At 31.5% G+C, this 21,379-nt stretch overlaps 4 protein-coding genes across 4 annotated transcripts; all 4 read right to left on the bottom strand.

Moving 5' to 3' along the window:
• Positions 1–920: 920 nt before the first annotated feature.
• Positions 921–5,549, bottom strand: LOC112599894 (the record flags this gene model as incomplete). The annotated part of the gene is made up of 4 exons (XM_025347019.1): positions 4,656–5,549; positions 1,464–1,532; positions 1,287–1,376; positions 921–962 (listed from the first exon to the last, which is right to left on the bottom strand). Coding segments are annotated over exons 1-4 (1,095 nt in total), but the record flags the coding sequence as incomplete, so codon positions are not given.
• A 3,046-nt stretch (positions 5,550–8,595) lies between these two features.
• LOC112599889 (putative gustatory receptor 28b) lies at positions 8,596–12,290 on the bottom strand. Its single transcript, XM_025346994.1, has 6 exons — positions 11,478–12,290; positions 11,390–11,396; positions 9,494–10,398; positions 8,951–9,019; positions 8,791–8,880; positions 8,596–8,676 (listed from the first exon to the last, which is right to left on the bottom strand). Exons 1-6 carry the CDS (start codon positions 12,288–12,290, stop codon positions 8,623–8,625), a joined length of 1,938 nt encoding a protein of 645 aa, XP_025202779.1. The 3' UTR covers positions 8,596–8,622.
• An 884-nt stretch (positions 12,291–13,174) lies between these two features.
• On the bottom strand, positions 13,175–15,392 carry LOC112598749. Its single transcript, XM_025345343.1, has 4 exons — positions 14,171–15,392; positions 13,606–13,674; positions 13,445–13,534; positions 13,175–13,261 (listed from the first exon to the last, which is right to left on the bottom strand). The coding sequence occupies exons 1-4, from the start codon at positions 15,146–15,148 to the stop codon at positions 13,175–13,177; spliced, it is 1,224 nt and encodes a 407-aa protein (XP_025201128.1). The 5' UTR covers positions 15,149–15,392.
• Positions 15,393–16,672: 1,280 nt separating this feature from the next.
• LOC112595664 (coatomer subunit gamma-2) lies at positions 16,673–21,170 on the bottom strand. The gene is made up of 17 exons (XM_025340985.1): positions 21,134–21,170; positions 20,680–20,807; positions 20,504–20,611; positions 20,320–20,439; positions 20,080–20,252; positions 19,884–20,013; positions 19,566–19,811; positions 19,303–19,506; positions 19,082–19,241; positions 18,617–18,725; positions 18,310–18,553; positions 18,079–18,235; positions 17,663–17,829; positions 17,427–17,601; positions 17,276–17,367; positions 16,939–17,185; positions 16,673–16,879 (listed from the first exon to the last, which is right to left on the bottom strand). The coding sequence occupies exons 1-17, from the start codon at positions 21,168–21,170 to the stop codon at positions 16,746–16,748; spliced, it is 2,631 nt and encodes an 876-aa protein (XP_025196770.1). The 3' UTR covers positions 16,673–16,745.
• Between the last annotated feature and the right edge of the window lie 209 nt (positions 21,171–21,379).

The raw sequence follows: 21,379 nt of genomic DNA, 5'->3' as shown, positions 1-21,379 counted from the left end.
AGCAAAAATATACTTTTATTTTCCACCAATACCGGTGACCAAAAATACTCCTTACTTACTTTTAATAATACTCTTTTTCATCAAATGAGAAATTGATCAATTCACACATTTTTGCCAGAATAATATTTATATAGTTATTACGGGCAAAGGATACGATTTGGGCATTTTATAAAATGACCTTCGTGTATTGGGAAATATAGATAATATAATATTTAATAGCGAATTATTGTCAAAATATCAGATCCAGATTAAGCACTGATTATTATTTTTAGATTTCGATTAGCTAGTGTATATTTTTTTTGTTCTTATTGGTTTTCTTAAATGGAAAAATCCGCGTATTAAAAATAACATATATTATGATTGTAATTTTTAATGTATAATACCATAATCGATAAGACTTTTTACCTATATGGGTTAATTAGTGACGCAACTAAGAGAGTGCAAAAGGATCTTTAACACCTCTAGTTCAAATTTAGCACCCCTTATTTTTTTTTACCTAATTGTTATTGTTTTAGTAAAATACCATGCCTCTTTGAGGCATTAACAGTTTTAACACGTTTTAGAGGTATCGTTGCACTTGTGAGGTTAATTCTCGTAAAATGAACTTTTTAGTAAAAGTTAAATTAATTTATTGTATAAAAGCTTTTATAGTATTGAAAATTTACAACAGTTTTAATGAAAACGGGTCCGATTTATTTTTATAACTATGATATAATCTAAATAGTAAATAATATTCAATAATACTTAAAATAATATGTATAACTAAACATTAAGCTATAATATGATGTTAATAAAATAAAATCTAGAATAATAATAAAAATAAAAAACGAAAACATATATCATATTAAAATTATACTACTAATTTACTTATGTATTTATTTGCTTATTTTATTAATATTTTCTTTATTTTAATGAACATATTGTAATAATATAATGAAATATGTCGTGACTGCAGCAATAGTCTATAAATAAAATAATAATGTATATTAGAAAATCATCTGTACGATTAATAAAAATATAGTATAAACGCATAAGTTAATATTATAATTTTCTCATAATAATATTATTTAGATGTCGTTAATAAATATTGGAAATTTTTTATTTTTATTTTATCGAAATTATCTATATGCAATTTACATATAAATATACTCAAATACACGTTTTTAATGCATGTTATACATAGTTATAGCTTATAATTAAATATAATGCTGTAATATTTTCTATTATTGTCTACAACGATGTATTTCAATTGAATACATATTTTAAAATAAAATATGTTGACTTACAGAAGTAATGAAATGAGCATTTAATGTGAAAAAATCGCAGGTAGTAAATTCCATTGAATGACAAATAATTTGATTGGAAAATAAGTACAACTAGAAATTCACAAACAAAAATTAATTTTAAAACTTGAAAAAAATAACTTACTGATATTTCATTATTAAATAAAGTTTTAATTTTACCTCTTCCTTTGTGCTGATATCTAAATGACGATTGTTTATATCGGTTGTTAAACTTTTTGTTCTGTAGGCCTAAAAGATAAAAATAGTGAGTATAGTACATATATTAAATATGTTATGAATATTGAATGATTATTATTATTTTAATATCACGGTTTTAAACAAAAAAAATGAATAATATTTTCTGAAAAATTATTAGCAATTTGAACACAAATTCATCATTAGGTCTACTTACAAAAAATTAAAGATATGGCCATCAAGGAAAACAAGCCAAAAAAAATAACATCACTAGTATATTATATACTTATAAATAAATCAAACATGAGCATTAGAATTTAAGGTCGTCGGTCGATCGCCTATATTTTATGAATTTCCGAAAAAAAGAATCGCATATTGATTTGGAATTATGACGACAGTGTAGACGGAGTGCAGATTCATATGATTTGTGCTCGAATACTTTATATTTTTATTAAAAATTAACTATTATACATGCTATTATATTACCAAAAAATATAATAAATAGCTAAAAAAAAATCATCTTTATTAATTGTGTTATGTTTAAAATTTAAATTTAAAAAAAAGATAAAGAAGTAAGTACATACCACTATGCTGTACACTAGGTGTCGAATAGATCACTATTATAGGTAGATATGTTAAATTTTAATTTAATGTTATATCATTTTATACGAAAAACGATTCTGAGCGGAGAAAGTGAATTTCTATATTACATTTCCAAGCGTTATAATCCAATAAATAATTTACAATCGACATTTATAGGAAAAAAAGTTAAAAAAATAAAAAATTTATTATGCCTATAAATAGCTTAAAAGTAATCAAAATATTTTTAAAATTTTATCGTAAACAAAAATAAAAAAAAATTGGTGAAAATTAATAATACCTAAGATTATTCGTTTTTAAGTTATACCAAAAAAAAACCAAATCAATTTTATTAAAAATAAAATTTGGGTAAAATTGTTTTTTTTTTTCCTGATTATAAATTATACTTTTGGCCCCACAAAATACCGACTATATCGAGTATGCCATCAGGAACCACCCTATTTATTTTTTTTAATTTTAACATTTTTACTGCCCCAAAAATGTTTACAAATATAAAAAACACACCTCATTATGAAATAAATACATTTGTGTCACTTCGCTAAAAATTTAAAACACACTACAACATAGTTTGATACATAAAAACGATAAAAACAATTAATGTATGTCTGCTATGTTTATACGCGCTCTATAGCAGGTATATTAAATGCTACCTACTGTTGTAAACTTTATAGACTTATAATAAAAATACAAAATATATATACTATATACATATGTTTTAATATGTTAGCCACTAAACATAGGTGGGGCCTTATAGAAGCAAATTGTGATGAGGCAATATAAAATATATTATGTCATTTATGTGGTGCTCGAATTAAATTTAAACGCCGCTGCTGCTGTGACCGTGTGCGAGTTCCAATTCTATTATGATAAAGTTCGGCAGGTGTTTTTGTCAGTAACGGTCGTACGCGGAGAGGCAAACAGCTATTGTGCGGACATCAGTAAACCATTTTATGTTTGCTTTATTATAAGTTATAACAAAGGTGTTTCCGAGGATTACGTTATATTTTTCTTTGCACTTTGCACTCATCTTACTTTTAACCTTTTAACACTGATCCAGGATAGGATATAAGATATAAATAACATAGGAGTCGTTATAATGACGTCTTTTTTAAAAAGACTAAATCAGGCCTTAAGGTACGAACCATAAAGTCATTGAATAATCATAAAAGAAACGTCCGAGTAAGGTGATAAAAAATGTACTTCGTATCTCACCACTGCATACGTTAACAGTGCCGGCCTGATAGATTTTTCGATATAGTTTGCGTTATCTTGGAGCATACGAGGACAACACGTCATAAGGTTAAGTGCTTGTAACTTTCAAGTGTTATGATACCGTATATTCAGTGCTTGAATTTGGTAGGGAGGAACGGAGCTCTTCTACTATTTTTTTTTAACATCGCAATTATTTTTTTTCATTGTTATGGGAAGGGGGGAGTTTAGAAAATACACCAGAAATAATTTTTTTTTTTAATATAGATTTAAAATGTTAACAAATTTAAATATTTTTGTTATTTACTAATAATATTTTCATGTTTTCAAGATGTTAATAATCATTATTTTTTTATTTCCTACAGCAACAATGTAGCACAAATAGATATTGCTATCAAAATAGGTATTTTAATTACTTTAAAAAGTTATCATTTTAAGTGACAAAATTAAATGTATTGAATGAATTTGAGAAAATTGAGTGTACATAAATTCACATTTAGGTACTTACTTTGATTATACGAATCGCGGACGAAAAATCCGTTTTAAAAAAACTTGGACAATAAGTCTGGATTTAGTTTTCATAGTCCGATTACATTTTTAGGATCTGACAAAAAGTCCGAAAATACAAAATAATCTGTACAATAAATATTTATTTTAAAAACTTAAAAATGTTTGTACATTATATACTATATTATTAAATATTTTTTTATATTTTCTTATTCTTATTGTTTCGCATAGTCATCCAACAATTTGGAAGCTGATTATTAAATGAGGCAAAAAAGCTATACATGACATACGACCCGAAAAAAAAACACGAATCAATAAAAAATATAAAATTACAATATTTAAGTTTGAACTAAAATGTCTAACAATGAATTAACAATTGAAGAACTGTCGAAAAGGAAACGTAATTTATGTTATTATTTTTAAATACATGTATCTATAGGTACCTAATAAAATTAATTAAAATCAATAATAAACTATATATTTATAAATGAAAACTTAAAAGAATATTTTGTATTTTCGGACTTTTTATCAAATCCTAACACTGAATCCGGACTTTAAGTCCAACTTTTTTTAAAACGAACTTTTTGTCGCCGGGCTTTTTGACCGATTGCCGGATAATACTTTGAATTTACGCATGTATGCAGCTAAAATGTAGTGGTTTTTTTTTAATTAGTCTTGTCGTGGGAGGGAGGTGTGGGGACCAAACCCCCAACAAGTCGTATGTGTCGAAGAATAATGTCGCAACTGGAACGCAGTATTTAAATCGTTGGGTTGATCTCCTCTACTTATTTTTCCCCAATTTGAGCACTGCGTATAATAAAGCACGGTTTAAAACGTATTCACAGCAGGCTCGTCCGTCACCTGTTTCATCGTGAAATGCGTCGTCAACACGATGGTACAAAATCTAAACAAATAGTGCACCAGCCACGCGTACAAGAAAACCTGTGACTGGGCCAGCGTGTACACGCCGAATATCTCTCCGTAGCTGTCGACCACGGTCATCACGCACAGGACGCACAGGGACAACAGCAGCTGGACGCCGTACAGGTCGTTGAGGTCGCCGACCGCGTCTCGGACGCACTGGTGCCTCATTCGGAGCAGCTCGACGCTGTCGGCCGTGGGACGCGTCACGGCCGCGGGCGGCGACACGTGCGAGGCGGACGGCTGGAACAGCAACGCCGTCGGGTACCGGTTGGCGACGACCGTCGCCGACTTGAGCGCAGACACGTCCTCGTTGATCCGGCAGAACCGCCGGTACAGCCCGTAACAGCGCGCCACGTAGTGGATTTCCGACGAACACGTGCACAGGTTCTGGGCGTACATGAGCACGAAGAACACGGTGACGGTGCGGTCGCCGACGTCCCGGTGGATCATGTACAGCCGGTACGCGTTCGTCGGCAACGCGGTGACGGCGTACACGGACACCACGAACGCGACGAAAGCGCTGCCCGCCCCGTCCGGGAAGCACGTCTTGTACTTGCGCGTCCTTTTCTCGTACTCGCTGAACGCGCCGCTCGCGCTGTGCAGCATGGTCTTCGCCCGGGACACCAGGCAAACGACGGCCAACGTCCGGGGCAGCACGGTGTTGACCTGCACCAGAACCTCGGCCACTTTCTCGTGACACGATTCCATGGCGCACATGCAGTACGGCGACAGCGCGATGTTGAACAGGCACCCGGTGATCAGCGTCAACGAGAACAGCGCCTCGAGACGTTGGCGGCAGCGGCCGACGAACGCGTTGTTCCGCTTGAACATCGTCCGACGCGCGCGTCAGCCGATCGTATGACGCGGCGGTTTATCGCGCGATAGTTCGCCTGCTGCTGGTCGATACTGTGCGGTCGCGCCGCCCGGACGGTTGCGCGCACCGCCCTGACATAGTCGACCGCGACGAACGTCTCGGCGCGTTTGCGGTACCTATCGGTATTTGATGGTATACGCGCGATTATTGTGCATGACAACGATTAGGTACTCTGCATAGGTTAGGGCTGGTTGATACGCAGTAATAATAATAATAAATAATATGGCTCTTAGTCCGCACTCGAGTGGGTTTGTAATTTGTATATAGACGTTAGAAAAAAGTTTTTTAAAAATTGTTTTGTACTGTAATACGAAATATTTTAAGTCATTTATCTCATAAATGTTTACGAGGGTGCGTACTATATATAGCATGGACGTCCCTAGGGGGGGGGGGGGCAAGACGAGGCATGTACGCCAAAAGGACTCATATTGGACAGTTAGCCTCAATGACTCACACACGTAGGTTGATTAATAATAAATATAAAATAGTAAAATAAAAACACGCAAATTCATATGCTGGATAAAGTGCCAAAAACACCGTACTATTGATCATAACAAAATAAATAGAATAATAAATACTAATAATATTAAGAAAGGTGGACGTCTTCACGCTAACAATACGATATATAAAAATATGATTGTTTATAATAAAATAATAAATTACACGCCGAATCAGTAGTACCATAAAGAATAAAATGTTAAATAATAATAATAATAATAGCAAAAACTTTTCGATCTTCGATGATAGGTAGTCGTTGTGGACGGCGGTAGCGGCAAGTCGTCGGCAGCTACAACTAATCAGCTCGACACTCAAAATAGCGACCCAAGAACGGACGTCGGACAATGGCCCATATATAATATTCAATTATAATCTGGAGATTATTTCTGGGTCGACGTCGGCGGCGCGACACTTAACGTGTATAATATATATGTATATATCGCGGATGTAATAATAGTATTATAATATATAGACTATATTAACATCCCGATTTCGCACTTCGCTCTCCTTAAAAATATGTTATGGAGTCGAATGAGAGTAACGAAAGAAAAAACGTGTATGGAACACACTACGTTCGGTCGCAATGAGTCCACCGGAATGTCGATCCAAATACGACGCCGATAACCACGACACGGTGTGAACACTTCAAATATAATTATAATAGACGCGTAATTAGAATGGTACACGACGTACGGGCTAAAGAAATTTCGCAAGTCGCAATAAAAACAAAGGCGACACAAAACAGACACGGTTCCGACAGTCACACGCTTAAAAGCTGATGGAGACGAACTGTCTGTGATTACATGACGGGTGAGCGCGGTGGTGACAAAGTCGTAATCATAGAAGGGGGTTACCGAAAAGTCCATTCCGCTCGCGATTACACAGATCGGTTCGGATAGTGGAAAGGCGGCAGCGTGAACAAGGCACTTGCCCCCCTCTAGAATTTTAAATTTGTTTCCTAATTGTGATAATTTAATGTTATACTTACGAAACATAATAATGTTCACAAATCACACAAATCTGATCCCAATCAGGCGGTTTGCTGATCTTTCGCATTTGATTTTAAATATGATAACTAATCCAGGTCGGGTTGTCGAACACTGGACGAATAGAATGTGGAATGTCCACGAACACCAATGTGTCATTAATCTCTGTGAATCGAGATACGGCCCTTATCATCAGTATCTCTGCGATGATCATCGGAAGTTTAGCCAATTATGCACAAAAACTTTTGTTTTAATGCCATCATTAATGTATTATTTTTTTTAATGTCCTTTTTAAATAAATAAATACACTTTTGGTTATAATATTAGTATTTGTAAAATACGATATTATCATGAGTTGACTCAGCTTTACAACTAATAAGTAAAACTCATCAATATATTTTGATATTTACTTTATCTTTTTTTTGATTTTTCAGTATTTTAGGTATTGTATAAGTACAACTATTTTATTATTATTATTATTTAATGTTACGAAAGATATTCTAAAGGTCTCCACCAATTGACTTGCTTTAATAGAAAATAACATTTCATATTTATACATATACATTAAACTACTGATGCGGTATTTAATGAGTGGATTTCACTCAACATTACGACCAACTTAAGATATAAATTCAGCCAAAACAATAAAATGTATTCTAATATTATTCAATATTTTATTATGTAAAAATAAATAACTTTATCAAAATATTAATGTTCTTAAGCAAAATTTACTCGGAGCTAGTGTAAGCAAAATACTTCTTTTTTTATATTTGTATTATTTATATAGAAATTATGATGAACGATTTTAAAATATCATTCAGTATCATTAAATTGAAACGCACATACAATGTAAATTTTCTAGCAGGAAATTTAAATAAATAATAACGTATAAGCTTAGATAATCATAATTAAAATAACGCCCTACAAATAATTTTACTAACCACTGATTTCTTTAAAAAAAAAAAAAACTAAACAGATGGTAGTTAAGCACTGTGTAAAATATTTGACAATGAGACTTTATAATCCGATATCACTTAATCTTTTAAGTATAAAAACTTTATTTAAAAAAAAAAAAAGTAGGTTTCATCACATTCTGTAAAATTTACTATTAGGTACATTGAACATATTGATACTTTTAAAATGCTTATAAGTACACATACTTTTTAATAGTTTTTAGTTAACATTAATAACTGGTTATTTTCCTTATACCGGTATGAACAATGTTAATTAAGTTGTTATAGTATTTTACCAACGTTATATTACCTATATTTTATAATTATTTATCAAGTATTAACAATATAATCTAAGTGATAGGTTCTTCGTGTTTCTATAACCTGGAGAAATATCAAATAACAAAATAACATAACATAATATTTAGATATAGGTAAATTAAACTAAATTTATTAATATACAATATGAAAATGCAACACATATTTTATTATTTACTAAAACAAATTATTATTTAAAAATAAAACAAAATATTTCATAAATTAGTTCATAATATATAATAAAGTGATGTATTATTTTCAGTAACATGTTAGTAGATCTATGAATTGAATTGTAATAAAATAACAAGATATGTCGTGCCAGCTGCAATTGCCTACAAACAACAAACATTAAAAATAAATAAAGGTATCCATACTTAGTGAAAAAACTAGTTTTTAATACTTTAAAAATGTTTCTATCGTACAATATAATTGTATAGTCAACTTACAGATGTAATTAGATGAGTGTTTAAAGTGAAGAAATCGCAAGCAGTAAATTCAATTGAACAACTGGAAATTTGATTAAGGAAAAGTTGTAACTATAAATTACAATAAATATATATAATATTAAATTATAATAAATACCATAAGTTGATAAAACAGATTTACCTCTTCTTTAGTATTATTATCTAAATAACGATTGTTTATATCCGTTATAAGCATTTTCGATTTGAGTGCCTATAACAAACAATTTCATTACAATGATTAAATAAAGATAATAAATCGTTTTGTAATATATTATTTTATACACGAACTATACTTTTCAAAACTATTAAAAATATGATTATTTAATTATATTTTAAATTTTAAATAATATATTTTACAATGTTTAGGTGAATCGTGAATTCTTTCTTTATACATGTATAAAATAGATAATATTATATTTTTATATATACATAAAAATTAAGCATACTATTTTTATACGATTTTTCAATCATTTTATGTTTATATGTAATAACTTGAGTACCTTTTCAAAATACTCTGATCTTTCATAATTTATTTATAAAATAAGGGCCCACAAAAATTTCTTAAAGGCTTTATGGATTATAAAATTAACATATGCATTACTTTAAAAAAGTTATTTTTAAAAATGCCCAGTGCTCTATACGCCAATTTTAATACGTAGATGCTTAAATATATATTTAAAGTTACCTGTTTCGTTGTTAAATGTGCAAGGACAGTAATTAATAAAAATCGAACGAAGTATTGTAAAATCCAGCCGTAGACTAATATCTTATACTTTGAGTGTTTCCATATCGCTTGCATGTGGTAATATAAGTCGAATAAAGTGTATAAACACAATGCACACAATGACAACCCCAAATGAATTCCAAACATGTTATTTAAATTTCTTACAGCTTGATAAACTAATTTATGTTTGGCTTTTAGGTTTTCCAAGAAATTAGTCATTGGATAGCCGGCTATCAGGGATTTATAAACTTCTCTATTGTATTCAATAGTGCTATCGTTTTTTCCATATTTCTCTCCAGTTAGTGATATGAACGGGTATTTGTTCCGCACAATCGTATCAGTCTTAAGTGCCATTAAATCATTGTTAATCCCAACAATCTTTTGATAAAGAACATAACACAATACAGTAAAATGAGTTTCTATGCAATACATACTGAAGTTTTGTAAGTACACTAAAATAACAAATGGAACGGTTTGTTTTGCTACATTATATAAAATCCATAATCTACACATATTTACAGGTACAGTTAGTAATATGCAACACAATACGATCCGAGATGACATTTTTTTCAATTTATCTGTTTCGGAAGATGTCATTGGTGTTAATACATGGAAATCGTCCATATTTTTTTTATACTGTACCAGTTGAGTTTTACCCTTTATAAAAATAACACATCTCGATATCAAACAGGTCACAGCTACCACCCTTGCAAACAGCCCTTTTATAAACGTTGATATTGAACTGTCACAGTTATTTTCCAATACGCAAACAATTTGAGGTGTAGCGTAAAAAATATAAATACAAGACATCATTAACAATATAGAGTATGTTTTTTTGCCATTTATTGTAAGTAACAGATAGAACACTAAAAATATTAAAGATAAAAACTGACCATTTAGGTATTAGACGAAACATTACTATTTACACATATGATTTTTTTTTTTAGGAATTGCTACCCATAATATACTTTTGAATAATTTCAAGGTAATATTATAATATTGTGTACATTATGTCTTAACCTATAAACCACATGTATATGTTAACGTCAAGGTAAATCAGAAATACATAAACAACGGTATTATTCACTTATTAATTATTCATATTTATTTATCGGTTGCGCCCTGTAAATATTAAATTATTTTAAAAATTAAGCTCATTATATGAACCTGATACCAAGTAAATAATAATTATAAAAATATATAAGCAATATTATATGAAATAATTTTCACAAATTTATAATTTTTAAATAGTTCTGATTTAACAACTTACAAAAAGTGTAACAAATTATTCATAATTTAATATTTATACCTACATAAATAATTCCCAGTACACTAGTGCGTACAAAAAAAAATATCAAATTCATAAAAATTATTTAAGTAAATTATGAAATAATATTGTACTTATTATTTTTAACAGAAGGTTTTTATAAGTTGTATAGTAACCATAAAATAGGTATGCACAAGATTTAAAGGTGTAGCACCGTCCCAACAGAACACATGGTGTATTATCGTTTTATCGATCCACTCATATTCCTCGTTATAACATGAGTAAAACATAGGAGAAAAAAAAGATATTTTAAACGTATAATATTAAGAATTTTGGAAGTGAAAATGTAATTGAAACTTTTTCAAATTTTGTATTTTAAGACTTTTTTAATTAACAAAATTATGCTGTTTGGAATTGCTTCTATTTTTAACCTAAATATAGTAAGCAAATCTTATTCATATGTTAATATACCTATATACCTTTTAGTGCATTAATAAATAAAATGTTTATAGTGACCAGCGAGTAACATCTGGAGAAAATTTATGTACCTATTTTAGGCTTAGAGTTATTGTTTGAAATGCAATAATTACCTAATGACTATAAATGAGTAATGACTAATAATAAATATAAAATATATTATTTGTCTTACGTTTATATACATGCAAAAAATAAGCTTACCTGTTTAGTCATATTGTGAGCTACTACTACTATTATGTAAAATCTGATGGAGTACTGTAGTAACCACATGTAAATAAATATCAACGACCTCGAATTGGCACCCATTAAGTTGAAAACTTGGTAATAAATGTCAAATAACGTCAATACACACAAAGTAATTAATGATAAGCCCATCGGTATGCCAAACAAATCCATCAATACGTAGACAGCATCTCGAATCAACTGGTGTCTGATACGTATTATTTCCATGGCATTTGCGATTGAATGATCGTTGGGCTTGTAAAAATCCCCATCGTAGACCACTCGATGCCCGACAGAAATCGTCTTTTCGAAGATGTTCATTGACGGATCCACGATTTCCCAACTAAGATGCTCCAAATCATTGTTGATTTTGAAAAACTTGTTTTCCAGCGTACGACACAAAATTATGAAATAAATTTCTATCATGCACATGCCAATATTTTCCAGATACATGAACATGAAAAATATCAAAATGAAAAACCCCGAATCATTTCTGTACATTAATAACAGCCTCATTATGTTAATGGGCAGTATAATGGACAGGTACAAAAAGGTCAGAAACAATAAGAACAGCCAGCGATTTCGATGTTCTGTGTCGGTCGTTGACGAGTACACCTCGTAAGCTTCAATGTTTTTCTTGTACACCGGCATCATAGTATAGTATTTGTACAACAACGTAGATAACGACAAGAAACAGGCTACAGCTATCATTCTGGAGTACGTACCTCGCATCGAGGTGAACGTCACCCCTACGCAATTGCCGTCCAACAGACATATGATTAACGGCGACATCACAAAATTGAAAACGCAAGTTACTAAAATCAGTATTACGTTGATTAAGGTAAAACATTTTTGGAATGAAGTTAATAAAACCATACTGTGCATTCGAGATAATAGCGATGCAAGTTAAGGCGTATAACATAAATATAATGATTGATACCAGTGGCGGATCTAGGATTTTTTTATGGTGGATGCTATTTTGTTAATAATAATAGTCCTAAATTACTTATTATGTACAATTTGTGCGTGGTCGACGACCGGTGTTTGCTACTCCACGGTGCGGGGCGTGCGTTCTGGTAGCCCGTACCAAAAACTTGCCACTTGGCGAATTATTAGTAATTTTTAATAAAAATACGCGAAACGGTGGGTGCTTCAGCTCCTAAGCACCCCCCCTAAATCCACCACTGATTGATAAATATTGGTGCAATATTTTTCTTCGCATATAAACAACTATCAGTTCAAGTTATACATATTTATTATACAGTTTTTAGATGTTTTTACAATTATGCTTTAATTTATACATACATAATGACTTTAATGTACATTGTAAGCACACCATAGGTACAAACTACAAGCTATTAATTTCTTACGTCAATATTAATAGTGTTATATAACTTATATATTTCGGTTAAAGTTGTTTAAAAATACAAGTAAATAATTTATAATGTTATTTCTTAGTAAATAATTGGTCGGTATATAATAACAAATACTGTTTCATTTTTTTTTTTTTTGCTCATTATTAGCACAGGTACACACATTGTTATTATTATGGTAAGTTTATAGATAGGTACTCAGATATATTTTTAAGCTTTATAGAGTCCACAATATTATATATCTACTTAAAAATATGTTTTTCATAATTTTATCTTACTATAAATTTTTTTTTCTAAAAATATTTACGATTTTTGGCTTTTTGTAAATCGCATAATTTCTAAATGAAATTGTATTAAAACGAAGAGATACGTGGTACCAACAGCAATGGCCTAAAATAACATAATTACACAAATATTGGTAAATAGTCGGTAATATTTATTTTATTTTTACACAATTTGAAATTCTTTAAATAAAAGTAGCAATGTACTTATCCTATAGTAATTTAATAATTAGGGAATAAAATAAATAATACAGTTTTCTAATAACACATAATTCTTGATGTAATAACTTACCGAAGCGATGAGATGACCGTTTAAAGTGAAACAGTCACACGCAGTTATATCAATTGATTGGTGATTCATTTGTTTCAAAAACAATTGCAACTGAAAAAATCATGTGAACCAATTTATCAATTATAATAATATTTAAAACATATAACAATGAATAAACTGACCTCATATTTCGTACTATTGTTTAAATGCCGATTATTTATTTCTGTTACAAGCACTTTAGTTTTATAACCCTAAAAAATGTACAAATATGTTAGTATTATTATTACAGTTCAATCGTATTAACGATGTATTTTAACATAAGTAAAGTTCTGGTAGTCTAGAAAATATATTCGGAAAAATATATTAAAGCATAAACTTTTGAAAAATGAAAAAAAAGTCATTTTATTTTTTTTTAATATTTTTTTATTAAAAATAATTTACAACCTATACAAAAATTAGTACAATAAGCAAATTTGATAACTTATAATGGTTAATGACTGGTGATTAACATTTAAGAGCAGGCACTCAGTAGTACCGTCCAGTCGGGTACATTTTAAAAATTATTATGATTTTTTTTTTCACTTTATTAAATCCACAAACCGTAAAAATCTGACCTAAATACTCGCTGAAAACACCTATGACCTATCCTATACCTATACTCATTAATCATTATAATAATAATATATTATTATTATTATTATTATTGTTATTATACATCGAGTTGTTGTAGACATCGTTCACTCTCACCTCTTGGGTCGTGCTGTGTGCCGTGATGACGATTACGAAAAACCGGTACAGATATTGGAGAAGCCAACCAAAGATAAACTTCGATCTAGAAATCGTGGTGCCCACGCGAAAAGCTTCGTTGTAGATGTCAAACAATATCATCACGCTCAGGATGATGAGCGACAGGGCCAGTTGGGCGCCGAACATGCTGTTGAGCTGTTCGACCGACTCGCGCGTCAGCCTGTGCCTGACCCTGAGTTCCTCGACGACCGTCTCCAACGGCCGGCCGCGGGGGTCTTGCAACGCGGACGCGGCCGTGGCCGTGAACGCCGTGGACGACGACAACCGGAGCACCGTCGGGTACCTGTTGCTGACCATGACGTCCGACCGGACAGCCGACAGTTCGTCATTAATGGCTCGGAATTTCAGGTAGATGCCGAAGCACAGGATGGCGTAGTGCGTCTCCATGCAGCACAAGCTCCAGTTCTGCGTGTACATGTTGAAGAAGAATAGCAGGAGTTTCGCGTCGCCAAACTCCTCGAACACGTACAGCAGGTACAGCCGCAACAGGTTTATGGGCACGACGAGTACTAGGTAACCGGCGACCACGTACGACGCGTAGGCCCGGTACTGACGTCTGCGCGGTCTGGAAATTGGCCAGCTGCGTTCGTACTCGAGTTCCCGGTCCCTGAACCCGGCCAAGTGCCTGTACACCTTGTACACGATGACCGCCCGGGACACCAGGCACGTGCACGCCACCAGCCTGGTGTACAGCCGCCGGTAAGTGCTGGACAACTGGTCGTCGCACCAGCCGTCCAGCACGCACACGCTCCACGGCGTGATGGCTATGTTCAGCACGCTAGACACCAGCATCCACGCCGAGAACCACTTGTCGAACCTGTTGTACGCCATGTCCACGGTGAACACACCGCACAAGCTCCAGAAACACGTGGTCGGCCACATCAGCGCGCCGCCCCGTATAGTGGTCGTCGTCGCCATGCGGGTGATGTGAGCCACGCGCAAGGTCGAGTCCCGCCGGGTTCGCGTTTACCCGTGGACGGGTAAAGGTGTTGTGTTGAAGGTTTTCGCGAGCAGCCGGTTCGAACGGAACGGATTCGTGACTTTCAACAGGAACCGAAGCGTATTTTACTAAGGAAAATGCGCAGTATCGACCCGACAATAAAACCAAAATCAAAACTTAGATCGAACGTACCTATATAAGCAGGAGAACTAAGACGTGTTGGTTGGCTGTTGTTGTGTAGGGCGTTACTATATCGCGTTTTTTGTTCGTGTACCTACCCTACTTTAGACCGGTTTAATAGCAGTTTGTGCCATAATTGTACGGCAATTGTTTTAACTTTAAAGTAAAACACTAATTAATTACGATCAAAATTATACTTCGAATATTCAGTGAAAAACAACAATAGAAAGTCGAACCAGAATATTTGAAAGTATGGTTCTGAGACATGCGAATTAGAAAATATACGTACGAACCCTTCGGAATCCATCAAAACACTATTTTATTCGATTTAATTCCATTTCGACATGAAACGTTTCCGAACTAGTATACGGATAACGGATTCCTTAAGTATTTAAAAATTTAAAATTATAAGTAATAATTGTTTTCGTTCATTTCTGCTTTGAACTAGTGTGTGATGGCTGATGACATTATGACGATCGATCACGATGGTGATTCCGCCGACGCTCGTTTACACGGTTTCTGAACTCGACACTGTAGTTGGTTAACTCGTAAGTTTTTCCAAAAGCAACAAGTCTACAATTATCGGTTTATATTATGGACAAATACAATGTCATACCGTTTAATACATTAAATTGGTGAGAACGTCGACCAAATGGTTAATTCTAATCCCAAATTCCCAACATAATAATTAATAATATATACATTTCGTTAACGACGTGTCGACCTGTCATTATGTAATATGTACAATGTACATAAGTTAAAATATTCGAGGGCTATCATGATGTTAAGTATAATATACAGTATACACCTACACATTCATATATACCTACCGTCCTTACCAGAGTAAGGTAATTAATATGCTGATATAATAAGTATCTACCTACAAAAATATTTTGTTTTCGTCCTTATCGACGTATTATTTTATACATTTAAGCATTCAAGTCATCTGACATATTAACAAAGGTCCCAGTCTTAACGATCAAATACAATACATATATTACGACATTCATACTAATCATTGTAACTATGCTATACTAAGCTAGAGAATGTCTGAAAAACTAGAATAAAAATGTATCGTTAGTAGCTACTATAATTGATTTACTACATACCTATGCCATATTATGGCTATTTGCATTATATTTTTTTTGATAAAATGAAAAAATTAATAAAAAATATAAGCCATTGCTGTTTAAATACTACTTATTGCATAAGTTATATTTAATAATTTATTAAAAATTATAATAATATTAAAATACATATATTGGTATGCATAAACTATGAAAATTTTAAGTGTAAAATGATAATATTATATAACTAATAAAAATGTATAAAATGGGTTTCAATACCCAAACACTTTTTTTCAATATACATAAAGAATAAGATAATATTAAACAATCAATCGAGTGTAGACACAACCAGTTCAGCCACTCTTTCATCCATTGAACGTACAGTAAGTTGAATGGTAACACTATTTTCAGATAATGCTAATTTTGCCTGTGCAAGAACTTTACAGTTTCCTCGCATCATACCTGATAAAAGAATTAATAATTTAAATACGTGAGTGCATTAATGTAATTAAATAACTTACCAGCTAAATTAACAACATGTGATGATTTATTTGGTGGATGTACATTCTCGGAATTATTGGAAGCAGCCATTCCAAGGAATGATATAATTTGACTGACAGTATCTGATAAACCTCCAGAAGTTAATGGCAATGCAAAAGTTTCTTGTACTTCAAAACAAATACTCTTAGCTTCCTCCCATAAAGAGTCCCAATTTCCTACTTTTACTTTTAACATTTGATCTTTTAGAGTCATTTCAACATCTTCTAACTATAATAGAAAAAAAACAAATAACACCAATCCAATATTAAAATATTATACATTATAAAATATTATAATAAATATACACAAAATATATACCCTATAGTCTTCTTGATAACCATCATCTTGAACTTCACCAGTCAAAGGATCACAGTCCTTAACAATAAATTTCATTTTGGCAGTAAAACTTGCTAAAATAAAAAAATAAAAATATTAATTTATATAATACAAAAAATATTTTAAAATTTACCAATTGCATCAACTGAATCATCTGGAAATTTTAAATAAACATAAACGTTGCCAGTTTCTTGATACTTTATTGAAGGACATTTAAATTCATTTAAATACTGAAAACCTTCACTTACATCCAATGCCACAGAAATATCTTCTAAAATTTGGTCATCTAATGTGTTAGTGATTTCAAACTAAAAATTGCACATGTTAATTTCTCAGCAAGTAACAAAAATAAATTATTACTATACATACTTGAAGAACCAAATGATGATTAAATATATGTTTAATACACCGCACAACATACTCAGTTTCTGGTTCAGTCAACATGGAAGGTTCAGAGGAACAGAAAAGTTTACCAGCGTCTAAACCAACCAGACTAGGCAGCTTTTGGCCGTCCACATTTTCAACAATTACTTCAACTAAGTTTGAAAAAGTAAAAATATGCATTTTTAATTATATATAGTGAAACCAAAAATGTATATCAGAGAGAAATAAGTAACATAATAATATGCTTAATAAATAACAAAATTATGTTTTGTAATTGATTTAAAGTATAAAATTTAAATTTAAATTTCATAATTAACATCTTAATAATTATGTTTATCAGTTTTCTAAATTATGTTTGAATTAAAAATATATTATTACTTTGATATCATAATGAAATTTACCTGGTTTGACAACATTATCAACATTCTGTTTCCTGGTTGGCTCTTGAGAAACATTTTTAACTACTATATCAACTGGTAATTCATTTAGATTAATACGTTGTTTGGTGGGATTTAAAACATAATCTTGACAAGTCTTTTCCAAAACTGGCAATGACACCTATTCAATTTTTTTTTTTTAAAGTTTAATTAGTCAATAAAAAAATATATTAAAATTTTAGTTGTAAATATTACATGCATGGGTTCTGACAAGTAATCAGTGATTAACTGACGATTATTGGAACTCAATAATTGACTATAAAATGTAGCTCTATCCCTAACTTCATCATCAACATCTAGACAACATCTCTTCAAGAGTACTTTTATACTATCGTGAAGCATTGCACAGTTAGCAGCATATTTAGCCATGGCTCCAACTGCTGCAGCTCTTACAACAGCACCTTCTAATATCACTCTATTATAAATGAACCTTATAAACCTGAAATTGATTATTTTGTTAATTAAATTATTATTAATATTGATAAAAAATATTGTAAAATACCTTGATGGTTGTTTTGTGCGAGGTCCTTCTTTACCCAGTAAATGTAATATACGAACTGTTAAACTAGTATGTTCACAATCTTCAATAAACTCACAGAGGTGTGCTAACCCTAATCAAATATAAATATTTAGATAATTTATAGCTCATTTATACATTAATGCACAGTACATAAAATGTTTACAGGGATTTAACTTAAAATCAATCATTTATACTTATACTCTGTTCAAGTTAAGAAACATAATTGAATGTTAACTGCTACACAGATGTATGACTCCCCTAATACAGTCAGCTTACAGATGATTGACTCAGCAGGATAGATAAGCTGGTATTATTTGATCCCGCCCAACAAAAAGTAGTTACCATCAAATATGTTTATTAATTTGAATAGAATATAGTTAACATCAATCCAATATTTTATAATTTAGATGCAAGTATTGTAAAACGCATAATCTAAATACAACCAACCAATCTCTTTTGCATCAGGATTTTCTTCTATAATTGCTATAATTGTATCAGCTATTGATGCTTTGTATTCGAGTCCACCTTCTTCTCTTAGCATACCAGACAAAAAGTTCATTAAAACTGTGTGTTTGCGAGGAAATTTTGAACATAATGCCCGTATAGCCTAAACGTTTAATATTTTTTAATAAAAATATTTCTTATGTTACAAAACTAATAATTATTACCTGAACAACAACAATTTTAAACTCATCAGAAATTTCATTAACAAATGTTGCAATTTGTTTCATTAGACGATCTACAGATGCTTCAGCACCAGTTTTTAATAGAGTTGTTATAGCTAAAGTGGCTACTGAGCGATTAGAATCGCTAATTAAGTTTTCAAGATCCAAATTACAAGCAGTTACTGTACTTGGATGTTCCATTGCCACCTTAAAATAAATATATAATATGAATAACTAATCTATTTATGAAAACTAATTTTACATACTTTGTTAAGTGTTCGGACTGCAGCAAACCGTAGTGTTGGTTTAGCAGATGAGCAGAATAATTGTAACACAGACACAGCCGGTGCCAAATGCCTAGCTCCTGTGCCACTTAAATGCACGATTGCATGTGCAGCTTCATATACTACAGTTTCTGATTTATGACGAATACATGACTCCACAAACTCAAACAATGGAGATTCGGATCGTGGAATAGTTTCTTCTTCTAATAATTTACATGCCATTCGTATCTAAAAATTACAAATATTATTTTTAATATTTTACCAAGATCAAAAACAATAATTACTTTAAAAACTACTTACCAACATACAAACAGCAAATGGTGATTTCATATTTATTTTTGTAAGTTTAGCAACCAACTTAGTAACAGCTAAACGATCTGTTTTACGAATGTGAAACAATAATCCTAATGCATGGTATTGTACCATAACACTGTAATAAAAGGATTGATTAAGCAAATAAATAAAATAAAAGTACAATTAAGTAAAATCAATATACTTGTCAGAATTTAAAGCTTCTTGAATTTCATTAAGTGAACGTTTGACAACATCAGTAGCCGATGTGTTTTTACATAAATGTAAACAGCTTACCAAAGCAGCACTACTAATACCAGGATTTTTGTCAACAATTGCTTGTTTCATATAACGTTCAATTGTTTGTAACATGGTCACCTAAACAAAAAGTAATTAATACAATAAAATGTTTTAATACAGTATATTATCATGTTACTATACATACATCAGTAATACTGCACAACGCTCTAATAGCAGCTGCCCTATAAGTATCTTCTTTTCCAGTCATATCTTTAGTTAAACTTGAAGTTACAATAATCACATCTTCTGCTATTCCACTTAATTCCTAATAATAATTAAAATAAATATTACATTTATTAATTCAAATAAAATGATCTATAAACTTTAACCTTAATTCCAAGATAAACCATTCTTCTTAATATAATATCACGTGATTGAAATAGTTTGGTCATAGCAAAGAATGTTTCAGTTGCTTCAGCTGTTCCAAGTTGTTCACCCTTTAATTTCATATTTAATTTTAAATTGATTTGAAAACAAAATGTAATCACAAGAGAAAACAACAAACCTGGTTTATCATATACAATATTTTGGTGAGGATATGTGTGCATTTTCTTGGATTAACAGGGGTGTCGTTGAACGTCCTTGCTTCCTGGAGAACACTGGTTTTTTCAAGATTCTGATATGGATTACCTCCTTTAAAAATACATTTACTTTTACATTTAAACATGATTGTTAGAAAATATTGAATTAAAATGATAGGCAACAAAGAAGAATTATACAGTTAAGAATTATCTTTAAAAAAATATGAAAAAAATGCACAATACATGATGTGGGAACAGCCGTAGTAGATTAACTGTTTATTTACACTTTAACAACATAGATAGATGTAGGTAATGCATGATAAACAGTAGGGAAAAATAAAAATAATAATAGCACAGGGCCTTAGATATGCAGACAATGTAATGTGTGGTGTACTATAGATACAAAGCTTTGAGCACAGAATGGAAACAAACTATTACCATCTTCTTCTTCCTTCTTATCCCGTTTGAACGCCATTGAGGTGTGCTCGGCAAAACGGTCCCCAGTGTAATGGTACAACGAATCAGAACGGATGACGGCCAGACCAACTACGTATCGTCAACGGGTTATAAATTTAAATTATATTATCGTTCTTTACGTTAATCACAACCTCATAATTTTCCGTCAGACTACTAGAGGAAAATTGTATAATGTTATAATAATGATGTGAGTAAAAGTTACTATCG

The sequence above is a fragment of the Melanaphis sacchari genome, unplaced genomic scaffold (assembly GCF_002803265.2).
Source record: "Melanaphis sacchari strain LSU unplaced genomic scaffold, SCAv2.0 Contig0_pilon_pilon, whole genome shotgun sequence".
In the NCBI taxonomy this organism is placed as follows: domain Eukaryota; kingdom Metazoa; phylum Arthropoda; class Insecta; order Hemiptera; family Aphididae; genus Melanaphis; species Melanaphis sacchari.
Note: the sequence above shows the minus strand (reverse complement) of the source record. Positions and strands in the feature narration are given on the sequence as shown.